The sequence below is a fragment of the Daldinia vernicosa genome (genome assembly GCF_022497035.1).
Source record: "Daldinia vernicosa strain CBS 139.73 unplaced genomic scaffold F5Y00scaffold_44, whole genome shotgun sequence".
Classification (NCBI taxonomy): domain Eukaryota; kingdom Fungi; phylum Ascomycota; class Sordariomycetes; order Xylariales; family Hypoxylaceae; genus Daldinia; species Daldinia vernicosa.
The window spans coordinates 26,933-46,876 of NW_025953960.1; the positions used below are offsets into that span (position 1 = coordinate 26,933).

Here is a 19,944-nt window from a genome sequence, read left to right on the forward strand (position 1 = left end):
CTTGCATTGGGCTCCTGTGCCCCTGCCTAGCCCACCAAGCGATGCAAGTTGAACCCACTAAAAGTGCCTAAGAATGACCTAATTGGTCCCCGCAAATATCAATCTTTGGAAGCTATCTAGGTACATAGGTACCTCTTACTTTTCTCTAATGCCAATTGCCAATTAATTCAGCCCTGTTGCCATCCTTCATACATAGACTTTTTCACAATCACGTCAATACCAACCATCGCCAGCCTTTTCGCCTTTTCCAAGATAACTCACCCCAAACAACCAGCAAACTCGTTCTAATATATAATATAACTAATTCAACGCTTGTCAATTTGAACTTGGAAAATGGCAGCAGAGCAAAGAAAGCTGCTTGGTAATACCAAATCCAACCTCTCCTATTTCAAAACGTCCAACTAACTCTTGTCCAGAGCAGCTTATGGGCGGACCACAAACATCGCGCTCATCCCAAGTCTCCCTAACCGACCCCAAAGTCTGCCGGTCCTACATCGTCGGCACCTGTCCGCACGACTTATTCACCAACACGAAACAAGATCTCGGACCGTGTCCCAAGATCCACGCCGAGTCGCTGAAGACCGAGTACGAAGGCTTACCCGAGCCCGCGCGCCAGAAGTACGGCTTTGAGATCGACTATGCTCGCGACCTACAGAAGTATATCGAAGAGTGCAACCGGCGTATCGACGCCGCCCAGCGCCGCCTCGAGAAGACCCCCGACGAGATCCGGCAGACTAACGTCCTGCTCAAATCCATTTCTGACCTGAACTCCACCATAGACTGCGGCCTGCAGGAGGTGCAGATCCTCGGCGATCTAGGCGAAGTTAGCCGCGCGTATGAGGAGTTCTTCAAGGTGCGCCAGGCGGCCCAGGCCAAGATGGAGCGCGAACGCGAGCTCAAGACGCTGGCCGACACCAGCGGTCCGTCAGGTCACCAGAAACTCCAGGTGTGCGACGTGTGTGGCGCGTACCTTTCGAGACTAGATAACGACCGTCGGTTGGCAGACCATTTCTACGGCAAGATGCACTTAGGTTACGCGCAGATGCGGAAGACGTACGACTCCTTACCCAAGGATATCAGAGGACGTCCGCGTCCTTCGCTCCAAGACGACGGCCCCATGCGGGACGAGGGCTACGGTGACGGTGGGTGGAAAGGAGGGCCTAGGGGCCCTAGACGTGGCGGATATGGAGGTAGGAGTGGCCGTGGTTTTCGTAGCGGATGGTAATACAACGGCGACATCAAAGCATGTGAAGGAGTTATTGGCGTACGGGCTTCAGTGGCCAAAATTAGACATGATATCACTATGGACAGGCGCACATAAAATACAATACTTTGATTGGTTCTTGATAATAGAAGCCTTCTGCTTTTATTCCGTCTTTCTGGTATCTCTAATTCTCATATGCCTGGGCGGTGTTGCGCGAGCCTGTAATCCAAACTTCCCTCTCTGTAGATTATCCTTAGCGTACACTCTATTGGGCATTCTGTTTCTTTTTTCCCTTCCTTTCCTTTCCTTTCCTTTAGATTGCACTCCTTTGAAAAGGTACGCTTTATGCTCCAGGCTTAGCGTCCAGAGCGGCCATCTCGTCATCCCATTTTCCAACTGTAGGAGAATTAAATTCGGGTAATGGGACGGGGGGTTTCGTCGCAGCTGTCGCGTTGTTCGTCGTATCTAGTTTCTTGGTTGTTGGCAAAGCCGGGAAATCTTCTGCAGTAGGAGGAGCTTGTGCTCCTTTTTGCGGTTGTGGTTTATTGCCGTTTTGTGTCGCTGTTGTCCCTGGCGTCTTATAAGCGCCGCCTCTTTCGCCATCGTGGTTAAAGCCTCCTCTACCTCCTCTACCACCGCCTCTAGTTGAACCTCCTCTGCCACGTCCACCGCGCCCTCTTCCTCTGAAATCGTCGGGGCCAAACTCCCTAGGGATTGAGTCATTATCCCTCTCTGCAAACCTACTCCCAGCTATACCGCCATTGCTGCGCGCGCCACGAATACCACCGTTTGCGCCCCGGAATCCAGCCCTTCTATCTCTTTCTTCTTCAAGGTTTTTGCCCTCGTCCCAGTTGCCACCCTCCTTGGCGCCCATAGCCTTGAGTTTCCGCTCACGATTCGCGGCGCGCTCGTCATCCATACGGCGCCTCTCCTCTTCGCCCCTACGGCGTCGCTCGGCTTCCTCTGCCCGACGCCGCCGCGCCTCTTCCATACCTTTCTCATAAGCCATAGCATGTGAGCGGCTGTCACGTTCGGCTTGCTCGAATCGGCGCGTCTTCTCTGCATTTAGGATTCGCATCTGTTCCATCTTACTCGCAAGCTCGGATTCTGTCAGCTTCTGACGAGGATTTGCGCCAGACGCCAGCCGGTCTGCGAGCGCCGTATTTTGCCCAAGCTTCACAGTAGCCGCTTGCGCTTTCTTGTCGCTACCCCCGCCTCCACCACTACTGGTACTTTTAGCTGGAGACTCCTGTTGCTGCGGTTGTTGTTGTTCCTGCTGATGCTGCTGCTGCTGCGAATCTACCGCTGCGGGCTTTGGCGAGTGCTTGCGCGGTCGCGATTGATGATGTGAGGACGATGGAGGCTGCTTAGCATGTCGCGATTGATTGAGAGATCGAGGCGTAAAAGGGGTTGGAGTAGGTTGAACTGCTACTGTGTTAGGCTGCTCGGAATTCGCAGACGGTAATTGATCCTCGACTACCGGGGGAGCGCTTGGTTCATTTTTCGTCTCTGGCTCTTCTTGGGTGTCCACAGGTTCGAATTCGTCTGCAAACAGATCGTCATCCGTACGTCCGTTAAACTGGTCATCCATGGTAGGTAAAAGCTAGCTATTGGATAATAAATTTATAAATAAAAGGAGCTCAAAGTAAGCAATAAAATGCAGCCAACGAAGAATAAAGCAAAGCAATTGGTTTATGTTGAACTACTGGACTAATGTTTAATAGTCTTTTAACGACACGTTGGGATAGCGAAGGATAAAAAGTCGAGCCCCGCCACCTGACGTGCTTTGAGAACAGGCGGGCGCATAATCCACCCTGCCACATTCCCCTGCCACCTTCCCCAAGCCCAGCTGCCCAGAAGATTTAAGCGGAGAAAGTGCCGGCCCGCTTCCCCAGATGACGGACCGGGAATACGTAATAAGTGGGCCCGGAATCTGCGTTAACTAGAGTTAAATAATTAAAATTATCATCAATACAACTTTTTAACACCTCTTTGACGTCAAGCTTGCTGTTTACTTATTTTCCTCTGGTATGGGAAGGTTGAAAGACATGTAAGTGAATGATGGTAAAAAGGGGGTTTGATATATTTTGAAACAAATATTATTCATTATTCTTAAATCCGGTCATCCCTCATAAACTCGGGCACTCGGGCAAAACTATACCACATTCACCAAGCTCACAAAGAACCTATTGGCAGTCTCTTCACGATAGTCTCCTTTAATGTATCAAAGTTCTCTGCAATTTCAAGACCATATCTTTGACATACAATCTGGACGTTTCCCTTCTTATGATACCCATCAGGACACACGACGATAGCTTTCTTAGCTCTCGCGCAAAGCCCAAGCTCGAGCAGGCTGATGGGTGCTCCAGTTTCCGGGTGGAAGAATATGACGACTATATGGGACTTTTCTTGCATGTCGAGTTCCCATTCCACCTGCTCTCGAAAAGGTTTACATGTAATATCCTCTCGCCAGCTTGAGTCCCAATCTGATCGATACGGGTTGATGACGGTGAGGGGCAAATCCGCGAGAGATTCGGTTAACACCTCGCGCCAGTCCCGGGTGTCGTCTGTCCTAGTAGTAGTACCGGCCAAAAAGATAGACATGATGCCGTTGTGATCTACCCTCGACGGCGCAAATATGGTTTGGTTTCGGGGGTGAGTTTGCGTCATCTTGCTAATTCTCACGTGTTAGGCCGGTTAAGATGAATTGATGATCAAACAAAGGTATGGATTGACAAGTTGGACTGATGCTAGTGATGTTACATGCGGTTGGCACAGCCATACGTTCAGCTAACCATAGTCCAATTAATAACGGCCGCCTCAGCCTCACAGTATCAACGTATGCATCGCGCAAAGAACAAAGGAATCCAATACGGATTACGGACGTAAATGATAAGATCGTACGTTTACACAACCCAATATCTGATATGTTATCTTACTATCTATGGTGGCAACAAACAAGATCCCCCGCCCTTTGGAGAAGTGGATATGATAAGCAGTCATTCCATTCCAGATTCCCCCAATTGTCCCCCCTGGCTCATCTATCCCTCTCGTTGGCGGATGTCGGTTCAAGATTACCGAATAATGTACGGGTGAAGCCACCAATACTTGCTCAATTCCATGAGCCGACCTGGCCTAGTATACGCCAAACCCACACCCGGCGGCGTAATGCTTCCCGGTTTTGGTCACACTTCGTCTAAGCTGATTGTTTTTGGAAGGTCGAAAAACAAAGAAAGGGAGTGTTACCAAACCATGCGGGGAGTGCCAGGGGTGTGATATACCGGCTGGCTGGCAGTCTCTAATCAATCTATCCGTTAGACCCTGTTTTGATAGGTGAATCTCGGACATGAGGCGACTGAAAGACATTTCGACCCATTGAGGGTAGAAGAGATAAGACTTGTCTATACCCATGGCCAAGTCGAAATTCTTATTTCTGGCCATCATGAATTTGCTCTATAGCACCTAGGAATCACTCACTAGCCATCATGGGGTTTCCCTTCGGGAAATTAGATGCTTCCGATAAAGCCACATCCGAGATCAGCCCAAACCCAGCTGAGAGCGCAACGCCTAATTCCTCTAACGAGAAGCTTCGTGATATAGATGTAACCACTACCATTAGGGACCTTAACCAGATTCAGCACGCCCACCAATGGGACCCCAATCTTCCTCAAGAGAAGCTCGATACCGTCGATTCAGCAATTAAGCGTGGAGATGTTAAGGAAATCATTGAAGCCGACTCGCTGTTCAGCGAAGATTCACCCTACGAGGAGGTACGTGCCGCTGTGCGTAATACCGATGGCGGAGAAGTCGCATGTACTGTGAGAGCCTGGATACTGGGAATGATCTTTGTCACCCTTGGCAGTGGCTTAAACATGCTGTTGAGCATGCGGAGTCCAGCGGTTAACTTCCCGGCCTTGGTCGTCGTACTGTTAGTCTATCCCGTCGGGTCTCTATGGGCAAAGATCATGCCAACAAGAGTATTCAAAACCTTCGGTCAGGAGTGGACTTTGAATACCGGCCCCTTCACCATCAAGGAGCACGTGGTCGTCACTATTATGTCCAACGTCAGCATCTCATACGCATATTCCACTGACGCGTTGCTTGCGCTTCAAGGAAAGCCTTTCTACAACTTCAATCTAGGCTGGGGCTTTTCTTTGATGTTTACGCTGAGCTCGCAACTCATAGGAATATCGCTATCCGGGATGTTTAGACGGTTCCTAATCTATCCCGCCGCGATGATGTGGCCTTCCCAGTTCAGTTATACCTCTCTTTTCTACGCCCTCCACGACAAGAGTAAGAGTGACGGTACTAAATCGAACGGGTGGGTGATAAGTCGCTATCGGTACTTCTTCATCGTGATGGGCGGCATGTTCTGCTACTACTGGATACCTGGTGTACTCTGGCAAGGTCTCTCCGTCTTCGCTTTCGTGACCTGGATTAAGCCGGAGAATCCTGTGCTCAACCAGCTTTTTGGTGGATTCACGGGGCTCAGCTTGATTCCACTGACCTTCGACTGGACCTACGTCTCGGCCTACTTGTCAGACCCGTTGCTAGCCCCGACGTATGCTCATGTTAATACTCTAATTGGTCTTTTCTTCTTCGTCCTTATTCCGTGTATCGGTATGGCGTATACTGGTTCCCTGTAAGTCTACGTTGCCTTCGATTTTTTCGGCGTGGATTAGAGGATTCGCAGGTAAAGACTATTTCTAATGGGCCTGTAGTTACTCCGATTATCTTCCTCTCGTGACATCGCAGACTTACGACAATACGCAGAGCGCATACAACGTCTCGAAGATTCTCGGAGATAGTTTCACTCTTGACCCTGACAAGTACCACAATTATTCGCCGCTATTCCTATCCCCATCATTGGCCCTGAACTATGGGCTTTCCTTCGCCGCATTGACGGCGGCGCTTGTACACACTGCGCTCTTCCACGGAAAGGAGATCTGGTATCGTTTCAAGACTGCGCGCAATCAGGAACCCGACATTCATCTCAAAATGATGAAAAAGTACCGCGAGGCACCCGAATGGTGGTATTACGCACTTCTAATAGTCTCCATCGCATTCGGACTTGCAACCGTGCTGGCGTACGATTCTCAACTCCCTTGGTGGGGGTTCTTCGTTTCCGTCATCCTAGCACTTGTGTTCGTGATCCCTACATGCATGGTAATGGCCGTTTCAACTATCCAGTTGTCTCTAAACGTAATTTCGCCATTTATAGCTGGCTTCATATTCCCAGGTCGTCCTATTGCAGTGATGGTCTTTAAAGTCTTCAGTACAATCACGTTAGGGCAGGCTCAGACATATGTACGTAAAAGGATTTCCTCACTTACCTTCCACCAATTTCTTTCGCTTACGAGGGCCATTGGCCTTTCGATATATAACAACCTATGTGAAGTCCGTTTAAGAGTTGGCTTAAATTACTAATACAGAGTAGAGCACCGACCTCAAGACAGCTCATTACATGAAAATTCCGCCTAGGGTCACCTTTTGGTGCCAGGTCATAGCGAGTATATGGGCCGTATTCGTCCAGATCGCGGTGATGAATTGGACGTTAGGAGCTATCCCTGATGTTTGCTCTATGTGAGTTATACCACATGAAGTCATGTATGTCTAGCAAGCCAGGAAGCTAACGTGTTCGTAGTACTCAACCCAGTCATTTCAGCTGTCCTAATGGGCGAGCTTTCTTCTCGTCGTCAATTGTGTGGGGAGTCCTAGGCCCGGAACGCATGTTTGGCCCTGGATCTATGTACGTGAACTTCAACTGGTTCTGGCTTATCGGGGCTGGATTCCCGGTTATACTGTGGTTTCTTAGCCGTAAGTTGAAGATTGGCTTCGCACGCCACCTCCACGCGCCGATCATGTTTGGAGCTATGGCATGGTTGCCGCCAGCCACGCCGATCAGCTTTTCATCATGGGCAATCTTCGGCTTGATCTTTAATTATGCCATACGGAAGAAATTTGGCGGCTGGTGGAGAACGTACAACTATGTCACAGCTGCCGCTCTCGACGCGGGGCTTATCTTGTCGACCATCGTCATCTTTTTCGCGATAACTCTTCCGGGAGTTACCATTCCTCAGTGGTGGGGCAATGTGGATGTATTCAATACAATTGTAAGTCCACAACAAGCTAACATGATTGTGCAATGTTGGGTTTGGCTCATACGGTTGCTAATCAAGACAAATAGGACGCATCGTACACGGGGTGGCTTAAGACAGTACCAGAGGGCGAGAAATTTGGGCCAGCGACATGGTAGAATCAAACTACAGCAAGCCGCGAGAGTTTTATGAGAGAGGCTTGAAGATAAGAAGAATATAGTGCCAGAGTTAAGGTGACGGTTGTATCGCAAGAAATGGATATGTGTGCACAAACGCAGCCTTTATAATTTAAATACCTACGATTATGATTTCAAACGGGCCGAAGAAACTAAATAGGGGGTGAAATCTTGGCAAGCTGCATCTTTGGTGAAATTTATCTGTATACCTGCTTGGCATCAAACTCATTGAAGCCGTGAGTCACCTCAATCCGGCTATAAATACTAATATTATAATCGGTGGGAAAGGCCTATTGGATAGATATTATACGGAATCAAGATCAGTCGCAGAACATTACTGAAGGATCAAAGCAATAAGAGATTAATTGTTCTTTGCACCCGAAATGGACCCTGCAAACCAGTCGGACGATACCCCGGAGCTGCCACAGTTCCCCCCTATTCAAGTCATCGAGAATACGCAGAAGATAGCAGATTTGTATGATTCTGGCAAGCAAATCTGGATAAGGAGTGATTTCGAACGGATCGAGCACGAGCTTATGCACTGGCGAACTCAGCCATCGTTTAATATTCGTCGTGTTGATGGGTCGGTGGTTTCTATTAGAAATCCGATGTTTGGGATATCGGATCCTGTATGGTAGTTCCTGGTGCCATCTACATATGCACTCGTTCCTTCAGGCTAACAAAGATGTACTCTTGGTGGATTAGGAAACCGTTTGTCGAATTCCAAAACTACTGGTACATGGTCACGATGCAGTCCTCAGACGTCTTCTTCCGACGAATTCTTCCGCACTCCTTTCCTTATTATTCCTACATGATTGCATGGAAAAACCAGGCATTTAACAACTTCACTGCCGACGAACAGCACCCTTTAGACGACCAGTTTAAAGAGATACAGCAGGTGTGGGAACAGTCTTCGACGTGCACCTGGTTCAAAAATAGGCTTGCTTTCCAGAAAGGCTTTAGGAAAGTTAACAAAGTTGTGTGCTTTGCCTTGGGGGATATGGCTCCTATGTCCCGCTATGACAGCCGTTATACACCTCATGGTTCCGATACGGCCAATAAGGAATTTAACATGAAGCAGCACGCGGTCGCATTGACGATAGGGGCCGCATTCCGTTCGACAACAGCCGCTGACGTAGAGATTTTTGCCCAGGACCCGGATTATAGTCATACAAGTAAAGCTCTCCTGAAAAGTTTAGGGATATCTGTCGTCGGTGAGCATGGTGCTGGAGGCTTCAGCGAGATTTCTGACGATTCGGTCGTCTTCTTCTGCTACCCAACCTTCCCCATGAGCGAAATTATTGCCGACATCGCGAGACCAGCTATGATCATTGGGAATGGCCGCACTCACGTCCTGAATAACACCACTCACGGTGCACGAACACATGCTGACACGGTCGCTTTTGAAGTCTTTCAACGTAGACAGCCATACCCTTCTAACGCGGAGACCCCGCGGACCAGAGAAATGTGGGAGGATTACACCGAACACGACTTCAAAATCATGAACCCTGATAAACGTACGTTGGCGGGCCTAGAGTCGTTGAAGATATATATTCGAAACGACGTAACAGGGGGAGCATGTCAAAGCGAAGGAAAGGGAAAGAATTGAACATTGAAGGTTCATGTGTTTAATTTCAAATCATGTTAACTAGGTACCTAAAGAATAGTCTCTGCTAAAGCATCAGTCCTACGAATTTACCAAACTGTCTCTAACCCGTTGACCCCTACCGGACGTTCGGCAAGGGTAGTAATACGGAACCCGTGACGCAAGCCTTCTTCCTCGTTATGTACATCGTAGTCGGAGATAGCAGTGTGAGCTGTAACCCTATTGTCCCAGAGCGACACTGTCTGATCGTCCCACTTCACGCGGACTTGGATATCCGCGCTTTGGGAGATGTGCTATTGAATTACATTGTTAGACAATACTCTATGCCAAGTAAATCTATACTCGGAGGAACGGACCTTGAAGAGCAACTGGAGAATCGCGTCGGACTCCTCGGTTTTCAACCCTATGATCTTCTTCGTAAACCCCGGGTTTACAAATAGTGCTTTCTGACCGGTGACCTGGAAAATGAAGGTTAGATTACCTTTATCTAAAATGTAAAGCTGTAAATTGTATGCTTACCGGGTGTACCCTTACGATCGGGTGGTCCGACTTAACAGGTTCGCGACGAACGAATTTGCCGTCGCGACGAGCACCCTCGGCTTGGGGATACCCGCTGTGTTCAGCCCGTAGGCCCTCTAGCAATGCCTTGATCGGTTCCGAAAGTCTCTCGTATGCCGCGACCTGAGAAGTCCATGCAGTGTCACCCCCGGTAGAGGGCACCGCCAGCAGCGTAAGAAGTGTGATTCCAGGGGGCTGGTGCTCTGTAATTGTAGATAATAAGGTCAGTCTTAAGATATACTATAGAGATCTAGTAATATTATTAGATGGTTTAAACAATTACCATATGAGACGTCCGAGTGGTACCCGGTAGTAGTCAAGCGCTCCAAGCGGCGTTGGGTTCTGTACAGGTTGTCTGGTCCAAGATAGATATTGTGAAATTCAATGGCCCCGTCGACATGAGCTCCGACGGGCTATTTGACGTTAATGAATAGCACGCAGGAGTGCAGAAGCACTGATTTAGGTACTTACGTGAACATGTAATCGAGTTCTGGCCGCGAAACACAACCACACCCCTTTCGGCAATTAGCAAAGCTAGCTCATTCTTTTGCTCGTCCGTCAACTCGGACAACTGCAGACCAGTGATCTCTGTGCCGACGCGAGGAGTAAGCTTGGTGACGACAACGTTTGGGTCCTTGAGCCCGAGTAGATGAGGCTTGGCTTTGTCCGCTAGGAGGCCCCGGTCGACGAACTCGAAGGGCTCCGTTGGCGGGAATGTCGTCGATTCATCGTACACAGGCAAGTAGTTAGTGTACTTGTACTTTTAAATGGCTTAGCTTATATTCATGGTCACATTTCAATGTAATCCCTTACTGAGGCGTGTTGCTTTGCGTCATAAGCCTTGTTGAGCTTCTGCTCTGCCTTCTCCTTTAGTTCGGATGCGCTTGGCAATACGTCTGCGACTGAGGGCGCCATTATGAATGCGGTTGGATGAATTGACTTGCACAATCCTCTCGTCAAAAGGTTGACGCGTCGACTATATATCTTACTTCGATGTTGGCTTCGACCGCGTTATCTGATACTATGTTTGACCCCCGCATATTCCTCATCGATTCCCCATATGATGCGATTCCAACGATGGATGCATCTCCAACTAAGTGAGCACGTCAATACAGCCAAGACAAATATACTACCCTACATCCAATTGCTTTGAAATACTTCGAACGCGGTTGCTCAATCAGTCGTCTATTATTATTTTATTTCGTCACGTAGCGTGGGGATGTTACCATCGATAGCTGCTATAACCCACGACGGGGGGCTATACAGAAAGCGAGTAGTGGGTTACAGTGGTATAAGCTAGGGCAATCGTGCAAGTACAACCAAAATGACGATTCTCGATGTTGGCGACGAAATCGGCGATTGATAAGATGGCTAGGTACTAGATCTACATATCTTTGGCTCAGGGGAGATAGTTCATGAGAACCTATACCTTTAGCTTAATTGGCCTTGGGCGACAATATGGCAACCAAAAACGATGGAGTCACTATTTATGCTGCTTCAAACAAAGCCAGCTCTTCCAGGGATGGACTCAATGAATCAGACCAAGAAAAATCGCCATCGAAGGGGATCGTCGAAGCCACAGCAGCAGAACACCCCCCCTCTCGGCACCCGCTACTTAGCCTCTTCAGAAGAAAAGTTAAGAAACATAGATCTGAAGATATCGCTACGCAGCCGTCTATATTTGACGATCCGGTGAAAGCCGAGCAATTCAAGCCGAGCCCTAAATACGAGAACCTTCATCGATTCGACCCGTCTTTTAAGTGGACATGGGGGGAAGAGGAGGTATAACCATCCCGTTCCAACAGAAGTTGACTCCTACTTATGGTTATATGTTTAGAAACTCGTCAAGAAGATCGACTGGAAGGTGACCGCGTGGGCTTGTATTGCTTTCTTCGCTCTGGACCTGGATAGGAGTAATCTTGGCCAGGCTAACACTGACAATTTCTTGGATGACATGGGCTTCACGACAAATGGTAAGATCCAGATACGTAAATCGGGATTTTGCTTCATATCTAACCATTCGCTTCTTCAGATTACAACTATGGGAGCACAGTACGATTGGTGTCTTTCTTGCTTGCCGAATTACCTTCGCAACTAGTTAGTAAGAAAATTGGTACGTTATTTACTACGTTTGCTATCCATAAATGTTAGGCTTGATAACTAATATTCCATAGGACCTGATCGTTGGGTATGAAATATCCTTCTATATATTATATTTCTTTAGGATGCTCTATTCACATTTCCCAGATTCCAATCCAGATGGTCTTATGGAGCGTCGTGGCTGGTTGCCAATTTTGGCTTCGGGGCCGTTCGTCGTTCCTAGCTTGCCGTGCCCTCTTAGGTCTCTTACAAGGCGGTTTTATTCCAGACCTAATTCTCTATTTGGTGCGTTACCGGTGATAATTCCAAGCAGACCTAAACACTTACATTATCTTTAGTCTTATTTCTTCAAGGGAACCGAACTTCCTTTTCGTTTAGCCTTATTCTGGATGGCGAATCAATTAACGGATGTGATCGCACCCTTACTTGCGTACGGTCTTCTACGTCTCAGAGGCTATCATGGCTATGAAGGCTGGCGCTGGTTGTAAGAAAATCTATCATTGATAGCATAAAGATAGCATTAACACATTCGCTAGATTCCTAATCGAGGGTATCTTGACTCTTGCGATTGGTATATGGTCTTGGTTCATGATGGCGCCATCTCCAACACAAACTAAGGCTTGGTACCGTCCGAATGGTTGGTTTACCGAACGAGAGGAGAAGATTCTCGTAAACCGCATTTTGCGAGATGATCCGTCAAAAGGAGACATGCACAACCGGCAGGGCATCACCTTTAAAATGTTATGGAAATCCTTGGCAGACTATCACCTTTGGCCGATATACATCATCGGGTTGACTTTCAGCATCCCATCCGGCCCTCCTGGACAATACTTGACGTTGACTCTTCGAGCCCTAGGATTCGATACTTTCAATACAAACCTCTTAACTATCCCGGCGACGGTAATATCAACCGCCAACGTAAGGGCCATAAAACTGCCCATCCCTATGCTATATTTTCGTGCTGACATGTTCTAGATGTTGGTATTGACTTACCTGTCCGAGGTTATCAATCAACGTGCTCTACTAGGTCTTCTTGTGGAAGTTTGGACTCTCCCATGCGTAGTGGCGTTAGCTTTACTACCACAACACACCTCGCGTTGGGGCTCGTATGCACTTGTAACCGTTCTACTAGCACATCCATCGCGTAAGACCATCCAGCTATAGATTCTAAGGCCTCTTTGCTAAATTCTTCAAAGCACATGCCATGCAAGTCGGTTGGAGTAGTCGGAACTCCAACACTGTCCGCACTAGAACAGTTTCTGCTGCAGTATATAAGTCAGTCTTAACCTATTACAAACAAATCAAGAGGCTAATCTTCCAAAGCATTTGTGTTCAGCTTCAGTCCATTATAAGTGCAAACATTTATCGTGACGACGACAAGCCACTCTGTGAGTCTATTCCGTTGTGTTTATTGATCCACGATTTGCCAATAACTTACACTTTCTAGACCGTCGTGGAAATAGAGTACTTATTGGAATTAACTGTTTGAATATTTTCATATATATAGCCGTAAAGCTATACTATATATTTCAGAATAAGCGTAGAGATAGGATATGGAACGCAATGAGCCCGGATGTAAGTCACGTTCCAAGTAACCCTGGCTTGTTGTGATTCTAATGGTTTATAGGAGCAAAATGAGTACCGCGAAAATACAAAAGATGAAGGAAGCAAGAGACTGGATTTTAGATTTGCAAGCTAAAGACTTCGGTAGATATCTTAAAGGATTTGCTAGGCAATTACCATGTTTTTTCATTATCCCTTTGAAGCGAACCTCCTTGGGTGTAGAAACTGATGATGGTTGATGATTTAACACGGAAACCCAAGGGATATCAACTACTTTATTGCGTATTTTTTCAATCGTTTACGATAAAGCTATTGTAAATTTCTCCTAATTATAAGTACCTATTATAGAGATTATGAAATTTGATAATTAAGGATGTATATTTCGTAATGACTATCTACTTAGATGCTGCTATATCAATCTTCCCCCTTTCACTGCTCTGCTAAACCTGATGTGCAACAGCAGCCTGCTACTGTTGTAATTGCCTTAAATACCCAATAAACTCGTACAGGGAAGCATACCTACGTATTGTATAAGAGTTCATGTCATGAGCATCAATGCATATTATCCATTATTCTCAGGCAGGCCTCCTTACCCGTATACTTATTCTCGAGGTAATCCGATCTCACCTATGCGATTACATTTCCGGCATTCCCATAGACCAAGGAGTCGGCATGGGAGTCGGCGGGTAATTCAAAGGCGTTTCATAACTATACTGATTTGCCTCTGGGTCCTGTGCGGGTGTAGGTACGGCATTTTCAGGGACATTTGCAGCTAGGAGCTCAGGGTCCGCTATTGGGGTAGGTGCGAATTGGAGCATGTAGTCTTCTAGCGTTGGAATAGGTGAAAGTTCACCTGTACAAGTATCTTGGTCATCAACATTAACCTTGGTCTCGAGCTCCGCATTTTTGTAGCCCATCATAGTCAGTACTAGTCGTACATCTATTACGATACCTTGGGAAATGTATGTATGAGTTAATAGGTGCTGGACTTGTTGTAGATGTTCCATTGTGACGAAGTTGAAAGAGAAAAGGCATTCTCTCGCCATAATAAAAGCGAGTCGTGTGTCGTCCATATTTGTGCTTACGATACGATCCCATTGCGCATCCAAGTATTCGCGATAGAGGCACCTATAACATTGACTGTCCCCAGGGGTAAATTCTCGGATGATATCGGCCTCGAAACGTTGTAGACAGCTGTCGGGAAAGGAACAGTCGTATAGGTCGCAATAGATACGTTCCTCATCTCTCTCAAAATGCCCGCAAGCCTTGAACTTCAGTAAATACTGCTGGCACATCTTAGAAGATGGATGAATGTTACCAAGAATGATATAGTAGGATGAATTAGAAAGCTTGACTGGTGTCTAAAATAATTAGCTTTTGTCGTGGATCGGACCTTACGAAGAACAATGGAAGTGTTGGCGATTCTGATCGATTTAATATTACTTAAGAGTCGTAAATATATTGGCGTAACAAGTTAACGGATCAAACTTGAATGGAACGCCTCCTCGGTGTGTACCTAAATTTTCGAGTTTACCGTACGGAATCAACCTTAGGGTTACTTACAGAATTCGCCCGAATAAGCAGGCGATTCGCAGTTAGTTTGCTCGCTGTGTTGCTGTTGTCGGCTGTTCATTAAACTACCTAATTCAGACTTAAGGGATAAGATTAGGTAGGTTCTTATAGGAGCCCATGTTATTGATATGGAAATTATTCTTATATAAGGAGTACAAAGAAATAGTCCCAGGGGTTTGAGTCAATAGCATAGTTATTTCTTTGACTAAAAGCCAGCCGAAAGGATTTGTTTAAGAGTAACAAGGGCAAATATAAGAATTACAAAAGTGTAACGTACTTATTCAACATTAAATGGCTGACAAAGTGGATTAACAATGGGGAAAAAATGTAGTTTGGTATAGAGCTACATATGAACTTACCTGGGTACCTCAGGTAACAGGTAGGTAATTCTTTTAAACTCCAATTCATACATCGATACTTGGTAAATGGATTCGAATACATCAATGGATGCTTGGAAATATAGAAAATACACACCGAAACGTAGCACTATAGTGGATGTAATCTAGGTATTAATCTCTATTGCTCTCTTTGGGGGAAAGGATATAGAAATGACTCAAGATGAATAAAAGTGGAGAAAAGAAAAGGGGGGAGCGAAGATACGGATATGTACCTAGGTACCTAATATGTAGGTACCTACTTAACCTTGGGCACTAAAGGACTCGAAATCCCCGAGTAACCTTTATTCTCTCCAAGAATATGCACGGGGGACACAAGGAATATAGTTGATTGATATTGTATAGGTCGTTGCGGAATTTCCCAATATGAAATTAGTAGCTTAAAGTAGGCGCCTATCGTCAAAGACCATAACAACCATAACATCGATAACAGCAGAATTGCTCACTTATTTTCTGACATATTTGCCTGCCTAGTATTATACAAGCTTTTAGTTCCTACCTTATCTTCTAAGCTATCCCAACTCCGTCCATAATTGTTTACCAAGGTCAAATCCGCCGTTGACCCATGTTCCCCGTCCTACCCTCTGTTCGACCCGCCACGTCTCTCGGCTTCTAGTAATGCATCGAATTCTTTCTGAGCTTGCTCTTTCTCATAGGTCTTTTCTTCTTTGTACTCGTCTTCTTTCGTGTATGCGAAGCCCTCTGTCCTTGGCTGATTATCCTGGGGATTTTGCGTCTTATCCTGCCGCAGTCGGCCCCAGCCTCTTTCCTGGCCGGATGAATCTCCCCGAGCCCATTGGGCAGCTCCGGATTGTGCCTGCTGTCTAAGACGGTCCCAAGCAGAGCCACCCTGGGCGTCACGAGTTTGCTGCGCTTCTGCCTTCCTTAATGCGGCTGGGACTGGCGAAGCATCGTCGTCATCAAACAGATCCAAGTCGTCTTCTGAATGTTGCGAACTTGAATCCGAGTATACCATGCCCTGAGACTTACTCGGCTGCGCTTGCGACTGGGTTCCTCTGCCCCAATATGATTGAGAGGAGGATGTTGATGGACTCCTGCTGGCTTCCGAGGCTAATCCGTTGGGGCTACTTTCTGACTGACCAGTAAAGGTGTCATGTCCATATTCTCGGGGTACTTCATTTCCCGAGTCTGAAGGATACTTATCACGTGGAGACTGTGAAACGGGATCCGGAAGTGCTGGAAAGTTTCGCTGTGGTCCCTGATTCTCCCGCTGCATATGAGCAAGCCTGTTAATATGATTTTTTTTAACATCTGCAAGCCAGTTCTTTAGGCGCGGGTCCCGGGATAAGCGCGCTTCATATGATGATTCTGCTAGAGAGGTAAAGAAAATGAGGGATCCGATTAGGGTTACAGGGAACCAGCAGAAGAACCGAGTCACATGCCAGGCGACGACAGCCCTATCGCCCGTAAAAACGGGAAGACGTTTGGTGGGAAAGATACGAGGATTAAATTGTCTTTTCTTTGGCTGGTAGAGAGGAAACCTGAAGGTTTTTCTTGTCCTCCAACATATAGTAGAAGCTGCTATCAAGGAAACAGGATGAATCCAAGGAAGGTAACGGGCTGAGTTGGCGGCGGCCTCACTAGTAGCGTTAACCTCGTCAGCAGTCAAGCGACGCTGGGACATCTTAGCCGCTTGGACAGTCTTGCCGGTAACGTAGACGACACGAAAAGAATCCTTCATAAGAAAAAGGGGTGCCCAGAACGGTAAGCGCGGTAATCTTTCAAAATGTATAGTTGCGCCATCCTCGAAGTACCTCCTTTCGATTTGCGTCTGTTGGAACCGACTTAGGAATGGCCAAGGAGGGTTGGTAGTGAGGTCAGTTGATGAGCCATCATCGAAAGGAGGGTCAGTGCCGTTATTAGACGACATTGTGTTGTTGCATTTGTAAGTCTTTCGAACTATCTGTTGGTTGTCGGTCTACCCGAGTTCAGAGTCTGTCATCTGAACTCAGTGTCTTGAGTTCTTGAAATTGAGAATGAGAATCATAAGACTGCAAACTGAAGTATTTAGTATTTGGTGGGGAAAGCAGGGAATGAATTGGAAGCTTGAAGCATGTACATACGTACCTAAGCTTAGGAGCTTAGGCCACATATTACTTGCCTTAGTGGATGTATGAAATTAACGTCATTGGCCCACTAATCTACCTTAGCCACAGATATTAAGGTACGGTAGTGGGGCAATAAGATCCGTGGCTGTTCCATTATTTTGGATGTGCAGGGTTTCAAAGTTCAAAGTTCCATCGCGACGCGCTTTGGCGACGCGTCTTATCCATCCAATTCAATTCAATACAATTCAATACAATTCATTGCTTTGCTATTCAACTTCTCGCACCCCTCCAACTAGCTATACAAAGGACTTTAACCCTCGAAGCTAGGACCTTATTCTCTACTGCCAACATCCAATTTTTTGTCATTCCTCCAGTCTCCCTCCCTATTTATTACCATTGACCATTGGACATTGGATCAAGATCTGTTAAAGACGAATTATGATCAAATAAAATCCACCAAAATATTACCACCATGCCCCTCCAGAAATCCTTCTCGGAACAGAATGGCTCTTCTAAAGTATGTCGACATTTTTATAATAGCTATTGCATTGAATCGTCAATATCATCTATTTAATAAAAGCCTGACTGGATTTTATAGACCCGCCAGCAATGGAGCAAAACCAGAAGCCATTCAACCGTAAGCCATTCAACCGCTACTCGAACCACGCGAAATCCAGTCTCTAAGCCACTTCAGCCCATCTCCGAAGTTACCAAGAATAAGCTCAATGCCTTCAAACGTTCGAATCTTACCAAAACCAATGACCAGGAGGCCGACGTATCTACCGTCTGCGTCAAAACAGCTCCAAATGCTGGCACCGACTCAGTAGTTCAAGTTGAGGAGACGGCTAGCCTCCCCGCACAATGTGCGACTACACCCGTGAATCGGCTAGCATGGCAAGATCTCGTTGGAACAGTCGAGGCCGAGGAGGAAGAGGAGGGTTCTCCTAGTGAGAAGATTGGTTGGGATACAAAGGAAGATATACAGCACCGGCTAAAGCTCTCCCCGGTAATGCCAGGCAAGAGAGGGAAGAAGCGAGCACGGAGTTCGTCGCCCGTATCGTCACCCGCGTCCCACTCGAAATCTCGTATCCCAGCTGTAAATGTCGAAAAATTGTCGCGAGCGCTTAAGTCCCCTCACGCCGACCCTGCACTGGAATTGTGGGATCGATTCTCTTCTAATGGATCTAAAACCGTCGCACCGCCTGGGGTTATGAATTCCACCTTAGCCCAAATCATGGTCTCATCGTCACCTCGACCATCGAGGATAGCAGGCGAGGGTGGACTACGAAGGGCTATCAGCTGTGGGGAGAGTTGGCCCAAACGTCGAAGGGTTGAACGGGCAGAAGCCGCAAAGCCAGTAGAAATCAATGTCGAAGAGAGCCCGAGTCGTAGCTCGAAGTCATCCATGGTTAACGCCTTGCTGCAGAGTGTGACGGGGGAACTCAACAGATCAAAAGCGATTCAGGCTCGTCAAGACGCGCTAGAGTCCCCTTCGCGCAAGAAAAAGTCTTCTCAGCCGGTAGCACAGCTTCCCAGTTCGCCCACCAGACGAAAGATTTCTTCGAGGCCTTCCCCTCCGGTATTTGCTCCGAAAAGTATACCAACGGCGGAAAATTTGGAGCTGGAAGGAACGTTGGTAGGCAATTCATCGGATTACGGGGACGACGATTTTGATGATGATACACTTATGGAACTCAGTGCCAGTATAGGACAGTCGTGCGGGGAGCCCGTAAAAGAATCGGCGGTACCACTAGCAGATACTGGACAAGCCCGGGATCAGCAGCCCAGCCGAGAGCCTGAGCCATTCGACGACGAGTTTAATGATATGGACGACGACATAATTGCTGCCGCTGAAGACTTGATAACACAAATTGACGAGACCCACACGCTACTCCAGCCCGGTATTGCCGCACAGAAAAACCCAACCACTACATCTGATGACCTTGCTGAGGACATTTACGGCGATGATTTTGGGGGCGATTTTGATTTCGACGCTGCTGAGATGGCCGCTACGCAATCAGCCTCTAAGCAGATGGATGGATCGTTACCTGTACGTGGGCGATAATAGGGGTGAATTGAATTTGGTTGCTAAGAATATCTGTAGGTAGCCAATAAGCCCAAGACAATTCAGAGATACCTGGTAACAAAGGTTCTTGAAAGCCAATATGTCGATGACTACGGACGTGAGTCAATAGAAAAGGTAAGTATCTATGCAAGTAGCGCCCTGGTCATATAATAACTAACACTTTCAGATTCTATTTGTCCAAGTCGATCGAAGTAATATTATGAAAACTGTTCATCTTCGAGGTGATTGGGTAGATACTCCTGCGAGCCCGAAGTCCCACGTCCACATAATAGGCCAGTTTGAACCTACTGGGCAATGCATCATAGATAACTCCCAGAACATCCTTATCCTCCACCCGGATCAATTAATATCAGCCACGGTTGTAGCAGACAGCTTTACCTGCATGCGCCGAGCTGTCCTCCAGGATCGCGTCAAAGCCTCTAGTGACAAGACTCCGCCTCTGGTATACGGAACTTTACTACACGAGATCTTCCAGGAGGCACTCATGTCTAACAAATGGACTCCGCAATTCCTAGAT

The 19,944-nt window shown here is 47.0% G+C and overlaps 10 protein-coding genes across 10 annotated transcripts; 5 read left to right on the forward strand and 5 right to left on the reverse strand.

Moving 5' to 3' along the window:
* Positions 1–145: 145 nt before the first annotated feature.
* On the forward strand, positions 146–1,386 carry F5Y00DRAFT_144501 (LUC7 protein). The gene is made up of 2 exons (XM_048004402.1): positions 146–361; positions 417–1,386. The coding sequence occupies exons 1-2, from the start codon at positions 334–336 to the stop codon at positions 1,223–1,225; spliced, it is 837 nt and encodes a 278-aa protein (XP_047862293.1). The 5' UTR covers positions 146–333; the 3' UTR covers positions 1,226–1,386.
* F5Y00DRAFT_243925 (uncharacterized protein) lies at positions 1,331–2,949 on the reverse strand. Its single transcript, XM_048008751.1, has one exon. It carries the CDS (start codon positions 2,793–2,795, stop codon positions 1,548–1,550), a length of 1,248 nt encoding a protein of 415 aa, XP_047862294.1. The 5' UTR covers positions 2,796–2,949; the 3' UTR covers positions 1,331–1,547.
* A 245-nt stretch (positions 2,950–3,194) lies between these two features.
* On the reverse strand, positions 3,195–3,984 carry F5Y00DRAFT_144511 (uncharacterized protein). The gene has a single exon (XM_048004403.1). It carries the CDS (start codon positions 3,872–3,874, stop codon positions 3,380–3,382), a length of 495 nt encoding a protein of 164 aa, XP_047862295.1. The 5' UTR covers positions 3,875–3,984; the 3' UTR covers positions 3,195–3,379.
* A 511-nt stretch (positions 3,985–4,495) lies between these two features.
* Positions 4,496–7,618, forward strand: F5Y00DRAFT_144519 (small oligopeptide transporter). The gene is made up of 5 exons (XM_048004404.1): positions 4,496–5,846; positions 5,926–6,511; positions 6,642–6,787; positions 6,849–7,317; positions 7,392–7,618. The coding sequence occupies exons 1-5, from the start codon at positions 4,690–4,692 to the stop codon at positions 7,458–7,460; spliced, it is 2,427 nt and encodes an 808-aa protein (XP_047862296.1). The 5' UTR covers positions 4,496–4,689; the 3' UTR covers positions 7,461–7,618.
* Positions 7,502–9,168, forward strand: F5Y00DRAFT_144559 (uncharacterized protein). The gene is made up of 2 exons (XM_048004405.1): positions 7,502–8,112; positions 8,184–9,168. The coding sequence occupies exons 1-2, from the start codon at positions 7,862–7,864 to the stop codon at positions 9,085–9,087; spliced, it is 1,155 nt and encodes a 384-aa protein (XP_047862297.1). The 5' UTR covers positions 7,502–7,861; the 3' UTR covers positions 9,088–9,168.
* Positions 9,169–9,173: 5 nt separating this feature from the next.
* Positions 9,174–10,557, reverse strand: F5Y00DRAFT_254625 (TauD-domain-containing protein; the record flags this gene model as incomplete). The annotated part of the gene is made up of 6 exons (XM_048010192.1): positions 9,174–9,377; positions 9,441–9,542; positions 9,604–9,845; positions 9,926–10,055; positions 10,148–10,402; positions 10,456–10,557. 6 exons carry the CDS (start codon positions 10,555–10,557, stop codon positions 9,174–9,176), a joined length of 1,035 nt encoding a protein of 344 aa, XP_047862298.1.
* Positions 10,558–11,100: 543 nt separating this feature from the next.
* Positions 11,101–13,441, forward strand: F5Y00DRAFT_272015 (MFS general substrate transporter; the record flags this gene model as incomplete). Its single annotated transcript, XM_048012899.1, has 11 exons — positions 11,101–11,424; positions 11,480–11,615; positions 11,675–11,755; positions 11,867–12,027; positions 12,081–12,226; positions 12,279–12,660; positions 12,718–12,886; positions 12,939–13,017; positions 13,066–13,130; positions 13,190–13,317; positions 13,370–13,441. 11 exons carry the CDS (start codon positions 11,101–11,103, stop codon positions 13,439–13,441), a joined length of 1,743 nt encoding a protein of 580 aa, XP_047862299.1.
* A 499-nt stretch (positions 13,442–13,940) lies between these two features.
* F5Y00DRAFT_264567 (uncharacterized protein) lies at positions 13,941–14,600 on the reverse strand (the record flags this gene model as incomplete). Its single annotated transcript, XM_048011680.1, has 1 exon — positions 13,941–14,600. One exon carries the CDS (start codon positions 14,598–14,600, stop codon positions 13,941–13,943), a length of 660 nt encoding a protein of 219 aa, XP_047862300.1.
* Positions 14,601–15,601: 1,001 nt separating this feature from the next.
* Positions 15,602–17,324, reverse strand: F5Y00DRAFT_243928 (uncharacterized protein). The gene has a single exon (XM_048008752.1). The coding sequence runs from the start codon at positions 17,161–17,163 to the stop codon at positions 15,850–15,852; it is 1,314 nt and encodes a 437-aa protein (XP_047862301.1). The 5' UTR covers positions 17,164–17,324; the 3' UTR covers positions 15,602–15,849.
* A 199-nt stretch (positions 17,325–17,523) lies between these two features.
* Positions 17,524–19,505, forward strand: F5Y00DRAFT_144574 (uncharacterized protein). The gene is made up of 2 exons (XM_048004406.1): positions 17,524–17,858; positions 17,940–19,505. Exons 1-2 carry the CDS (start codon positions 17,814–17,816, stop codon positions 19,404–19,406), a joined length of 1,512 nt encoding a protein of 503 aa, XP_047862302.1. The 5' UTR covers positions 17,524–17,813; the 3' UTR covers positions 19,407–19,505.
* The last annotated feature ends 439 nt before the right edge of the window (positions 19,506–19,944 follow it).

Bases quoted from the DNA above. Each gene is read 5' to 3' on its own strand.
- F5Y00DRAFT_144511 (XM_048004403.1), bottom strand. From the start codon at position 3,874: ATGACGCAAACTCACCCCCGAAACCAAACCATATTTGCGCCGTCGAGG.
- F5Y00DRAFT_144574 (XM_048004406.1), top strand. From the start codon at position 17,814: ATGCCCCTCCAGAAATCCTTCTCGGAACAGAATGGCTCTTCTAAA. The intron at 17,859-17,939 runs GTATGTCGACAT...TGGATTTTATAG, and splicing joins AACAGAATGGCTCTTCTAAA to ACCCGCCAGCAATGGAGCAA.
- F5Y00DRAFT_243925 (XM_048008751.1), bottom strand. From the start codon at position 2,795: ATGGATGACCAGTTTAACGGACGTACGGATGACGATCTGTTTGCAGAC.
- F5Y00DRAFT_144519 (XM_048004404.1), top strand. From the start codon at position 4,690: ATGGGGTTTCCCTTCGGGAAATTAGATGCTTCCGATAAAGCCACATCC. The intron at 6,512-6,641 runs GTACGTAAAAGG...AATACAGAGTAG, and splicing joins TAGGGCAGGCTCAGACATAT to AGCACCGACCTCAAGACAGC. The intron at 6,788-6,848 runs GTGAGTTATACC...ACGTGTTCGTAG, and splicing joins ATCCCTGATGTTTGCTCTAT to TACTCAACCCAGTCATTTCA.
- F5Y00DRAFT_243928 (XM_048008752.1), bottom strand. From the start codon at position 17,163: ATGTCGTCTAATAACGGCACTGACCCTCCTTTCGATGATGGCTCATCA.
- F5Y00DRAFT_144501 (XM_048004402.1), top strand. From the start codon at position 334: ATGGCAGCAGAGCAAAGAAAGCTGCTTG. The intron at 362-416 runs GTAATACCAAAT...ACTCTTGTCCAG, and splicing joins AGAGCAAAGAAAGCTGCTTG to AGCAGCTTATGGGCGGACCA.
- F5Y00DRAFT_144559 (XM_048004405.1), top strand. From the start codon at position 7,862: ATGGACCCTGCAAACCAGTCGGACGATACCCCGGAGCTGCCACAGTTC. The intron at 8,113-8,183 runs GTAGTTCCTGGT...TTGGTGGATTAG, and splicing joins GGGATATCGGATCCTGTATG to GAAACCGTTTGTCGAATTCC.